The sequence below is a fragment of the Pezoporus occidentalis genome, unplaced genomic scaffold (assembly GCF_034315485.1).
Source record: "Pezoporus occidentalis ecotype Australia unplaced genomic scaffold, CSIRO_AGI_Poc_V1 ctg137, whole genome shotgun sequence".
Taxonomy (NCBI): domain Eukaryota; kingdom Metazoa; phylum Chordata; class Aves; order Psittaciformes; family Psittacidae; genus Pezoporus; species Pezoporus occidentalis.
Genome location: NW_026913177.1, coordinates 533,861 through 546,320, shown reverse-complemented (window position 1 = coordinate 546,320; position 12,460 = coordinate 533,861). Strand labels below are relative to the sequence as shown.

The 12,460-nt window shown below is 42.4% G+C and overlaps 1 protein-coding gene across 7 annotated transcripts in view; it reads left to right on the top strand.

Moving 5' to 3' along the window:
• Nucleotides 1-12,460, top strand: part of MOB2 (MOB kinase activator 2) — a 121,312-nt gene that overhangs the window by 88,757 nt on the left and 20,095 nt on the right. Inside the window, exon 1 of one of the 7 annotated variants that reach the window (XM_062609379.1) lies at nucleotides 4,085-4,104. The exons of the other annotated variants lie outside the window; for them this stretch is intronic. Coding sequence (XP_062465363.1) covers nucleotides 4,103-4,104 — 2 coding nt within the window. The 5' untranslated portion in view covers nucleotides 4,085-4,102. Of the gene's footprint in view, nucleotides 1-4,084; nucleotides 4,105-12,460 lie in introns of those variants that run through there. 7 annotated transcript variants of the gene reach the window in all.

Genomic DNA, 12,460 nt, shown 5'->3' with positions numbered 1-12,460 from the left:
GACTTTGCAAGAAGAAGTAGCAGCCCTCAGAAAGAGTTTAGAAGAGTGTGAGGAAAGACAAATGAACCAGAAAGGGGGGAAAAAGGTAACAAAAGCAACAGATGTGCTTTCAGCCTTTCTAATTAATTTTTTATGAAAGCTACTGTTAGGTTTATTACTCCTTTAAATTATTAGTGATTCAGCTATGAAGAACTCTGGAGATGCTTGTATCTTTCATCATATGGGCTAGTAGACTGTGTTTAACATTTCGGGGATGGGGCCAAGACTACACACTTGTAATGATTTAAAAAAATTAAAATACCATTAGAAAAGTGTCATCTCCCCTTTAAATTAATCATAGCATAGCTGAGGTGAAGTTCTGTGTATTCCTTAACACAACGTTTAATTAGGGCTTTCGTTTCACTTCAGATGTTTTTGAAATAGGTTAATCTCATTTTTCCTGTCTCATGTAATGAATTGTGTAATTATTTAGCCCATGGTTAGGGAGGGGAAAAAAGCCAAGATGGACACAGTTTTCCTGTTGTTTTGTTGTTTTTTTTTTTTTTTGTCTTGTTCTGTTTTCTGCAAGTTGGTGGCTCCGCAGAGAGGTAGAAGGGGAAAGGGGAAGAAAGTGCAATGTAAAAACGTGGAATATTATTCTACTTTTCAGCATTATTTAAGTATTCAAGTTTTGTGATGCAGCTGATTAATGCTGGCCTCCTTGCAGAGGTGTGCTTTTTACTGGCCTCAGGCGGCACAAGCACAAGGAAGACTCGGGTACATGAGAGATCCCTCTCTGGTCCCAGTGGATAACTGGATCATAAGTGTTCTTCAGAGCAATGGGTTGGTGACTTCAGGACAGAGTGTTCACTGTCTGTGCCGGTGCCAGTGCTTGAACCTGAATTAAACGCATTTGCCGTGCTGTGGCACCTCGGGTCCTGTGGAGGTGATTTTTAGAGACTGCTGCTCATGCAGCTTCGTAGCCAGTGCATTTCCTCTTAAGTTTCCAGTGAAACCAAGTCCCTTTGGGATAGTTGACTACTAATCAGTGGTACGGTGTCAGGAAAGAGGAATGGTGCAAGCTACAGAGTTGTGATGGCGTTGTGTAATGAATTCTGATAAAGTACAGTGTGGTTTATGTGTGCACACAGCCCAGGATGAGCGTGGGAATAGAAAACTGAAAATTTCTCTTTCTCAAGAAAGCTTCCCTCCTTACAGCAATGTGCAGGGATTGATTTGGATACCAAGCAAAAAATACCCACCCCACACCCCTTGCATGAGTGTGCATTGCCATTACCAACAAAGTGGGATTTTTACAGGTGCTTTTCAAGTGTAGTAACTTGTCTCCAGATATAGTGTGATAATGATTGCTTCAGTCAGGTGAATGAGCAGGTTTGTGTTCGCAGCCTGGATGGTGCTGTGTTTTGCCACATCCAGCACTTAGAAATTTTTCAAAAATTAAATTCCTTGTCTATTCCTCAAATAATTCCTGGCAGCTGAAACCAGGATACAAGATTAGGAAGAAACCAGGTTGCATCTGATCTTGGATTCTGATTTTTAAGTGATTATGCAGAGTCCTTTTAGACATGTTCATGGAAACCCACATAAGGTGGGTAGAAGAAGCATGTTTGGTGTGACTGCCTCTTCTCCACTGCCTTGACTCTCATTGCTGAAGACAGCTGTTGTCTGCAATGCTCATGTGTATTGACAGGACTAAAGCAGATATTAAAAAACCCAAAACAATGCTGTGTTATCCTAATTCAGGTAGAAACATTTTTAAGACAATTTCGTCTGGTTTATAAGGTTAGAAAGTAATTAGGAAGAGCCTCATTTAACATTAATCTGATTATTGCAGGAATCTGAGGACAGGTGGAAGAGAAGAAAGGAGGGCAGTGTGGGAAGGGGCTTGTAGGCAAAATGCTCTTCAGAGCCATAACAGTTATTTTTATTCTGTTCTTTTTCTTTCTCCCTCCCACAACTTTCCATTGTACCAAAATAGTTCAAAATGTTTATGGTTCAGGGTAACTGATGTCACCAGTTGTTCTGCTGCGTTTTACTGAACATTTCTGTAACAGGAGGTGGTTCCTTGTTCTAGGACAGCCTTTCAAGACTCTCGCCCAGCTACTTGTAAAGGACCAGTGACACTTATAGGGCAGTAACATCCTGTTCTTTGGCAAGGTGTGACCAGGCAGGAGGGGCTTTGCAGTACCTCTTCTGTGCGTATGAAAGCACAGATGTGCTGTGGAGATGGTTCTTTGATGTGAGCATCCTGTCCTGAGGACAGTGGGCTGCAGTGGAAGTGGGCTTGAGTGGCCTTGCCAGCCTGGTGGACAGGCTGAGAAAGTTGGGGCTGTTTAGCCTGCAGAAGAGAAGGCTGCGGGGAGACCTCAGAGCAGCCTTCCAGTATCTGAAGGGACTGTAGTGATAGGATATGGGGTAATGGGTTCAAATTTAAACATGAAATTCAGGTTAGATATAAGAACGTTCATTACCGTGGGTTTTTTACTCCTCCATTTCTTTGGGATAGTCGCCTGACTGTTGTTCACCTGTATTTGCTGCAGGAGTGTCATGATTCTAGTGCATTTGTGAAAGTTGGTGGACCACGTGCAGTGTATTAACTTATTAAAGTCAGTGCCTTTCTTCAGAGGTATTTACAACATTGAGCTGTATTTTGGTTATGTGTTCTACATCCTATGAAGTGATAGCCAGAGGGAGAGGACTGCTAAAATTCTTTGTGTCGAAATAATCCTGTAAGGTGTCTCCAGAGCCTAATATAGGAAGGGCACCTGCCCAAGGTTTAACAAGGTGAGTTTTCCTCTGGGTTAAAGGCAAAAGTATGCTGCTTTTTTCTGAAGATTCCCCCCAGCCACTTAAAAAAGAATAGTTTGGGTTGTAGTATCAAACTGGAGTTATTTACCCTTTTATCTCATTTCCTTGGCGTGCATCTGTTTCATTGTAGGATTTGCTCCAGATTTTAGTTGCTTGTTTCTGCCTGGAAGACGATTTCAGTTTATATACTCGCAAAAGTATGAGTGTGCAACATCCATCCTTCTGTGAGCTAACTACAATTCCTGGTTTGCCTCTTTGCTTCCTGTTATAATAGCCCATGATTCTGGTGCTGCTCTTTAAGGAGAAAGTATCAGCTTCACACTTAATTTCTGTGTGCTGTTCTCTGGTATCTCAAACTGTCTGTGCACCCCAGGGTCTTTACCAGGTACACTTGTAGGAGAAAAAAAATTCTCTGTAGAAGAGCTTTTCTTTTGCCATTCTTGATCTTTGGTGAAGAGTTGTGGTGTTAGGAAGGTGGGCTCCCACCAGTTGTTGCTCTGAGATGGCTAAGACAAAGTTTATCTGTTCCCCTGTCGGACAATTTCTCTGTGACTACACCAAAACTGAGTTTAATAAAGTGTTCTTTTGTTGAGGGGGATTTTCTAATCCTTCTTCTTAATCCCTGGTGCTGTGGGGCTCAACAGAATCTTAACTAAGACTTCAGCAAATTGCTGTCAGAGAAGATGAGATGTTGATTTTCTTTTAAGAGCTGCCAGCACATACTCTCTAGAAAGAGAAGGGTATGGGATATATGGATTAACTCTTTCTTCCAGTTTTCTGAAGAAAAATGCCACTTCTTGGCATTAATGGATTCATTAACACTGGCGCTGAGTTGTTATAGTGTGTCAGAAAATGCTGCTTTGTGAGTTTTCCAAGTTCATTTCTATCTGGCGCTGACATACCTCTAGAAGTGCTTTTGCTCAAACAGCAGGGGCTGGTGGTAGTGGATGCTCCCCAGGTAAAAGGAAAATTGTGGATGCCTGTGTAATTCCCTTTATTTTCAAAAAGGAGGAGTCAGCAGTGAATGCAGCTGTCCTCAGAAAGGCAGGTAGTGACAGAATAGTGAAACTCTTAGGACAGCTTAGTATCTGCAAAAAATAATCTTGGCACACATACAAAATGAATGGCATTAACGAAGAGCGAAGGCTTGGGCTTCTTCGTGGTGATTTATAATAATTCACATGCAGGAGAGGTGACATGAGGTGTACCTTGACTCACACTCTAGTCAACCCAGATCTGCTCCTCAGTCTCATGTGAATGCACATTCCAGATTCAGAACACCAAAGCCTTACAGATGTAAGCGCTGATAATCAGCAGGATGCATTTGGCAAGACAGGGGAAAGGAAGTTGTAACAAATGAGGTTTTGCTGATTCTTCATTACACAAAGTCCTTGATTTTGATGTGACTGCTTTATTTCTTCAGAACAGACCTGTGCAGGGAAAAGATAAAACTGGGGTCTTGAGAGTGCCATCTGTGTGGGACAGGAGAAACTATTCTGTCTCAACTGAGATACACGTTTTTCTGGTTTTCAGCATACGATGCTTTTTTTCACCTCTAGGTGCATCATTGAAATACAAATATTTTTAAATCCAAACATCTTATTTAGTAGTCAAGCTAACCTATCTGTTAAGTGACCTCAGTTACAAGCTTTTTGAGAAGAATTTCTATTGATTTTTGAAGTAGAGAATTGAGAGGTAACTCGATCACCCAGAAGTGATACTAAACTCCTCCAGAGACAGACTTCTTCACTATTTAGGGACTATCTTTCATTTCTTTGTGGTGAAACTACTAGTGCAGCTGCACACAAGTAGTATGGTTACACCTCTGCAAAACCAGTATGAACTGTTGGTTGCTGCCAGGAATTGAAACTGGGTTTCTCAGGTGAGCAGTGCAGGCTATCTTTGAAGTGAGTGAGCTGGTCACAGCCATCCCTTGCTTTGAGGTGTGATGTTAGGTTGCAAAGGCCAATGTAAAAGCCCAACTTCACGTTGTGTTTTGGGGAAGAATCTTAGGTGTTGGTCTGTGCTTATGTGAACTGAGTCTACAAGAGCAGTTAAAATCCTTGCTTGCCATTTGCACGTGCAGCCAAGGGAATGAAACACATTGAGCACACAACTGTGCCTCTAATTTTAACATTTATTTTTGAAAATTGCCAGTTTTCCTTAAGCAATCTCTTGGCTGCGCTTTCAGCGTTTAATTAAAGGGTGAGTTTGTATTTCAGCAAGCCCTTGAAGGTGGCACTACAAGTTTGACTGTACCTGTGTTTTGGGTTTTTTCTGACTGCTAATGGATCAGTACGTCTCTGTGGAGGTGCTTTACTTAAACTGTTCGGTCTCCCTTGGTATATCCTGAAAAGTAATAAATTAAGGTTGGGAATCGCTGCTGTCTCGTGAGCTAATGAGCAGTGGCTGATCTAACTGTACCAGTAATTAAACTATTATCTACCCTACTATTTTTTTTAATCCGTCATTCAGATCTTCTTTCCTTTGGCCTGGGACTTCACTGAGTTTATGTTTTAAATAAAGTTTTCTTCCTCTACTGTGCAAAAAGCAAAACTAATTTGCTGTTTCCTAGAATGGACTGAAGCGGCTGCGTGCTGTTGATGACAGAACTGAACAGAGCACATTGCATCATTCTGTCAAAGTTTAAAAGTTGACTACATGGTTAGAGTAGTGAATGTTTTGTATGTACTGTTTGTTAACACAAGTTACCTAATTAAGGTAATTCTTTGATTCCTTTTATCATTAACTCTTTCTCTTACCCTGTGAAGAGGCACAGTCTATGCCTTCTAACTATGGCTTTCAGGTTTTTTTGTTTAATGAGGTAGTTCCTACTAAACTGAAAGGCACTGCTGCTCATCATTGATCTGATCTAAGGCATGGCAGGAGAGGTGGCTTTGATTTAAGCCAGAATATTAACAGAATGAAAAAAAATACTTTGATCTTCACAGCTGCCATAGAGGGAGAACTGACCTTGACCAGTGGTCATTTCTAAATCCTTCCTGATTAAAATGCTGTAGTTAAAGTGTGAGAGATTGTGGAGCGTGATACAGTGGATGAGAATTTCAGGTGGTGCTGATTCTTCACATTGGTATTTCTTTGCCCAACCTGTTCAATAACTAATGACTGGGTAGGTAAGTGAATTCCTCCCAGTTGTGTCCCAATGTAACAAGGTGCACATGTGTGTGCTAGTACAGATGCTTTAAAGTTGAGCTTACAGGTGCAGGCATGCAAAATTGATTATGAATAGTGAAAACAACTTGAGTTTATGTTGTTTACTGAAGCTCCTACAAAATAACTCTTGGAAGCTGTGTGGAGTAGCTGTATTGTTACCTGTGTTTCTGTGTTCCTGTGTTCACGCTCAGTTGTGGCATGTCTGAGCACTTTTCTGTCCTATTAAACCACATTTTTTTTAGGTGTAAACCACATGGTGTTAATGTGAAGGGTTCAGCTGATGAACTCCTGCTTATTGTGGGATTACATATGGGTGACGTCTTCAAAGGTGGAAATGTAGTAGCAAGGCAGGTGATTAATTTGTTTTCACTCTCTTCCCAGCAAAAATAACTTAATTTACCCTTCCCGTGTAAGACACTTTTTGTGCCTGAATAGTTGTAATTTGCCCAGTCCTGCCAGAAGCAAAAAAGACATGGTCCTCTACTGCTCCCTGCCTCTGGGGAGCTGAGGAGAGAGACAACAACTGTGACTGAGCTCAGCTGCAAGCTGACATGTTCCACCATGTCGAAAAATATTTGATTGAGAGCACAGAGTGAGTATTCTGGTTAACTGGGGAATGCCGTGTGGTCCATGCTCTGTCTGCACAGTGTGATTATAAAATACATTTTTAAACATTTCTGTAGACTTTTGGAAGTTGAGAAATTTCTAATGTGCTTATAATCTGAAATTTACATTACATTTACCTGTCTTCCAAAACTGTGTGGGTAAGGTGGTGAGCTTGGCATGCACACCTAACATATTCTCTTTGTTGAGTGTTTTCTTTAAGCCACAGCAGTGCTTAAAGCTAGTTAGTATTGTTGGAGAAATGTATTTCGTTGTACAAAGAGAGCTTGCAAGGCAAAAAGGCAGTGAGGGAACTAAAACACCTCTTAAAAAGACAAAACCAGCCTGCACCCTCGTACTCTCTGAGCAGAGCAGACTCTCTGTGTTTGTGTATCTTGGGCTATATAGCAAGAAGCCTGTCTGACTGCTGAAGCCAGGTTGCTATGGTGAAATAATTCCCAGCAATTAAAGCACAGTTCTATCCTGAAAAGCAACTCTGTGCAAGCTGTGTTGTGAAATCCCACATTTATGAGGCTGTGAGGTTTCCAAATCAAATTTGCTTGGTTTAGAAATATAAAGATAGCTTTGCAATCTGCCAGCTCCACAAGCTTTGGAAGGGTTGGAAGATAACAGTGTCCTCAGTGGTGTATGTGCTCTGGTGGTTAACTCCCTCCCCGCAAAGGTGGACTGAAGCGTACTGTATGTGCTCTTCTAGAAAGATAACAGGGCTGCATCAGAATAACCAGGAGGAGCAGTTGCTGCCAGCACTTGAATTTAGTCATGACACAGAAGTCAAAGTAACTCCAAGTGTCTTCCAGTGGAGGATTACAGGATAATAAATAAATCTCTGCTGAAGTTAACAGACATGTCTGAAAACTTACAGAGAATACGTATTAAGAAGCTTGTGTTTTTACTACAGTACATTCACTTCTTTCAATTAACAGAGGCCAAAAACCCTAAAAGAGAGGTACAGGCTTGTTTTGCCAATGATGTTATTTTTAGTTTTCCCTTGTTCTTTGCAAAAGGTTTTTCTGGCCTCCAGAATTTCAAATCCTGTTGAAAAAACACCATTCTGAGTAGTATAATAATAAACCTGACAAGCCTATGTTTATTTTCCCTAAAGTGTTAAGAGCCACCCCAAAACTTACTTTCATTCAAATCTCGGAGCAGATCACTTGTTCTCGTGGATCTGTACTGTGGGAGATCTCCCCCCTGCGGCATGCAGCCTCTGTAACAGAACCAGGCTGATATCTCTGCCATTGTCTGCTCTCAGTTGAGAGCCACTCTTCTCCTTTGCCTCAGTGTTTTAATTAAAGAAATTTAAGGTGTACTGTGGGTGTCTGCATTGCACTGAAATATTTTCCAGTATAGAGAAAAAAACATTTATCTCAGCTGACTTTAAAAGGTCCTTGGAGAGGCATTTCATATATAAACATTTACATATGCAGATATCCATGTCTAGGTGAAATGGATCCTGCTCATGTTGTCTGGCTGCAGTATGGGAGTATATTTAGCAATGGAGGATGATGAGGAAGCATTCGTTTTGCTAGAATACAAATGACACTTTCCCTTTAAGGGAAGCAAAGGTACAGGAGCATCCTTATCTTGGCATTGTGTATGGGCCTGATGGGTATGGAGTGTGTGTCTGGGAACTAAAATGAGCTGTGTGTTAACAAGACAAACCCCAGGACAGAACTTCAGCCTGTGTTTTCAGCTGATGAAGTGATGAAGGGCTAGGCAGAGATGCCCTGGAGAATTATCATGGCACGTTCTTTCCTGTCCCTTGATACACAATACCAGGATGTGCTCTGAGGGTACCATTCTAGGGGAGGAGGAGTTGCAAGCAGGGGCAAATACACTACAAGACACATTCTCAAGCAGGGATTTGCCCTCTTTCTGCTCAGGTTTTGTCTTCCTTTGTCAGACAGCCAGAGATTTCCTGCAGTTGGGAACTTAAAAACAACAAAACCAAACCCAGAAACCACTACCCCATGTCTGTCACAGGCTTGGGCACCTATGGTGCAGTGTCCTGCTCTATGGCTTGTTTTGAGCATTAGATAAATTAATTGTTGCAACACTGTTCATCTGTGACCTGCTGAATCTCATTTACCACAGGCCTCATTTGGCTCCCTGTCAAGCTCTTGAAAGTAAACATTAGGAAAGATTCGTATCCTTTTTCTTCCCTAATCCCCAAATTACCAAAGTCAGGACTGTAGTACATCACTTTGGAGAAAAGCCTTGCTGAGGCTTCATGTTGGCACCTCCTGGTTTGGATGTGTGAGGGGTTTGGGGCACAAAGGTGAAAGAAAACATTTCAAAAAGAACATTGGCGTATTTGCTGTTCCTACCAGTGAATGGTTCCTCTAAGTTGCATCACTGGCTCCTAGAAATAAACAGTCTATTCATCCCCATCTGACATCACTTCCCGGTGTGTCTGCAGCTCTGCCCCACTCGGCCCCTCCTAGGTGTGTCAACTGAAGGGCAACCTGGACCAGTGCAAGGATTATACAGTCAGAAGAGCCTCCCCAGAGGCAGCCGGAGAGGCTGGACACCTCCTCTGGGTGTCAGGGAGGAGCTCTGGCAGGTAACCCAGAGAAGAAAGGAAACTCCGATCCAGCATGTTTCACCACAAGAATGCACTCTCTGCATTTCTGTAGCATTAACTGAGCTGTTCACATGCCTGGCCTTGCTTTGATAGCCGTTCTTCCCAGAGCTGCATTGAAGATGAGCGATCCTGAGCAGAAGAGAAGCAGCAGTCACAGCAGTGGTACTGGACCACCGGCAAATACTTGGTTGCTCAGCAGTGTACTTTGAAAAGCAGTTGATAGGCAGCTGATACACTGCTATGGGCAAACACGGAGGTAGTGGTGGAAGGTGATATGCAAGGGAGGAGAGGAGGAGGGAGAGAAGTAGAATCGGAATCATTTAGGTTGGAAGAGACCCTTAACATCATTTGAGTCCAGCCGTAAACCCAACACTGCCAAGTCTACCACTAAACCAAGTTCCCAAGTGCCCTATCTGCATGTCTTTCAAGTACCTCCAGGGATGTCAACTCCATTACCTCCCTGTGCAGCCTGTTCCCGGCTTGACAACCCTTTCAGTGAAGAAATTCTTCCCCTGGTGCAACTTAAGGCTGTTTCCTCTCACCCTATTGCTTGTTATTTGGGAGAAGAGACTGACTTGCACTTACGCTCCTTTCAGGTATTTGCAGAGAGCAGTAAGGTCCCCCTGAGCCTTCTCTTCTCCAGACTAAACCATCCCATTTCCCTCTACCATTCTTCATTGGACTTGTTCTCCAGACCCTTCACCAGTGGGCGGGCAGAGAGTCCTACAAAAGGGAGAGAGACATACCAGAGCTGCAGCATGTGCAGGTGTCCCATGTTCTCTTTGCTTTGCCAGCAGCACCAGCTGAAACAGTTTGCCCCTGCAGAATGTTTTGGGCTTTCTGTTGAGAAGCAGCACTATGAAATAATGTTATGGCACTTGTCATCCTTAACATGCCTGCCATGCCTTGGCACCGACTGTTTACAGCAGAGCATCCAGAGGCCAAGCAAAGATTCCCTTTTAAGGCAAAGAGCCACTGTGAGAATCCAGAAGAAAAAGTTTCCCTGGCATGTAGGGTACATTCTTCTTTCCTCCTCCTCTTAAATAAACTATTAGTAACTTTTAAAAAGAGAACAAAAATGAAGAAGCAGGGCCAGAAATGCTGCCAAAGGCATTTTATGCTGTGCAGCCCCCTTAGACCTGTGCAGCAACTGAGCCCTGGAGCTAACCCAGGGCAGGAGAGGGGAAGAATGAAACTTAAGGTCAGAGGGGGTCTCTCAGATTGGAATGGAGACTGTTTTAAAACCTTAGTCTCTTTCTATTCCTCAGGCCCTGGAGAAACAGTCTGACCACAGCAATCTGTGAACAATTGCACTGCATGCTGCGCTGCGATTTGGGCTTGCTTTGCAGTGCCTTACACAGCTTTCCTTCCCATGCCGATGCTCTTTTCTGCTTTTTCGCTGTCCTGAACATATGGACATCCAGGATTTGTGTTCTGGGTGTACTGACATGTGGCTTTTTCAGCTAAAGACTTAGCAGTGATCTGGCTTAAAACAGGGCATGGGATTGCAGAAAAATCCCCACAGGGTTACTAATCTCATATGTTTTTAAAGAGAGAGGGAAATACAAATACTGTCTCTTGCTTTTTCTCAAAGGAAGGGCAACTCTGCCAATGTTCAAATGAAGCTTGTTATTCCCCTTTTCTTGTGTGCTATATAAATAAAGATGTTGAATGACTAGGAAGTGATTTTCAAGCTGTGTAGCGGCTCTAAGCTTCCTTGTGGTAACTAAGGAGAAAAGATTGTGGGCTGCAGGGGCAGGAAACAGGGCAGCCTCTGAAAGTTTGTTCTTGTCCTATAAAAATGAGCGTAACCTGCATCTTCATTGTTCTTGGTGGGAGTTTGTCACTAGGATTCGTAAAGTTTAGCTCATAAAACTGTTTGCTTCCTGCTCGGAGTGGGTTTGGGACTCCTGTACTTATGCAGAACATTTCTAACCAGAAATTAACTAGCAACTTCTTTCCGCTAAAGTGCCACAGAAAACCCAGAAAGGTAACAAGTTGATCTGTGAGCAGCTAACCTGGTTTTCCTTATGAAGCTGTAGCTTTCTGTGGATGGCCGAAATCTTTGGGTTCTAATTCCTTCTTCTTTTCCACTCACATCCCATTTGACTCCTTACCCACTGAAAGGGAGAGAAGCTAAAATTAAAAAACCCTGTATACCTTTAATTTTGAATTCTAAACCCTTATTCACTGGAAAATATCAAACCATGAAAGTGTTCATAAAGATTGGCCTAAAAGACACTGTAAAAATGTTGGCTTGCTGCCTCTCTAATTCTGTGTTTCAAGACGCTAACCCCTATCCTGAGATTACCAAGAAAGTAGGTTTTGGCAGGAGTACTTCACTCCATAATACTTCATCAGTGGATGGTATTTTAAACCACAACACTTAGAAAGGAAAAAATGACAGGATAAAATTGAAGGCCAAGGTCATTTGATGTATCCAGTAGTTCTGTGGTGTAGAGGTACACCTGGGTGAGGTAGAATATGGTGTTGCTGTTGGAGACTTAAGTTTTCCACATAAATGTTTTAGTGGGGAATGTTCCATTTCAACCCCCAAGTTTTCCAGATTGTGATCTGTAGATATTATAAAGCACAAGTGAGGCTACTTGACAATAACCCCCAGAACCTCAAGTGACTTTTAAAGTATTATTTGGTACCATTTCTTTGGGCATCCTATTTTTTGATCTTCCTTAAAACAGTATTACTTTTCGCGTCACTTTTGCATGTGGTGCTATGGACCTTGGGGCTTTTACTGACATCTCACCAGCAGTGACTGAACACTTCATAAATGGATTGTCAACAGGCTAGACCTGCTCTCTTCTAAGTTTGATGGGGATTACTAGGATTATACCCGCCAGCCTTGGGTAAGAAGTAGGGTCAGTTACTAAAGTAAATAAATAAATGCAAAATAAGCATCTTTGTCCTGTAAGGTTCCTAATCTGTGGTGATTTTCATCCTCACAGGCTGAGATGGCTTGTGAGTTCTGATGGGGAGACGAATTTGCCATGTAAGGGCTGTTGGACCTGTTCTGCCAATTGTCAAATGGAAATCAGAGCGTTTGAGACTTGGCTGGGACCTGTAACTGGTGCATGATCTAGAGGGCAGAGTGATTGGAGTTTTGCCTGCAGCTCTGCTCCTTGCCACTGTAGGTTTTTTTAATGAACTTTGTAACTTTCTGAAGTTACTCTTATATCTGGTACTCAAACCACTTCAATAGGACACATATTTAAAAAGGAAAAAATAAACAGCCCCCCCCCCCCGGTAGTTAGC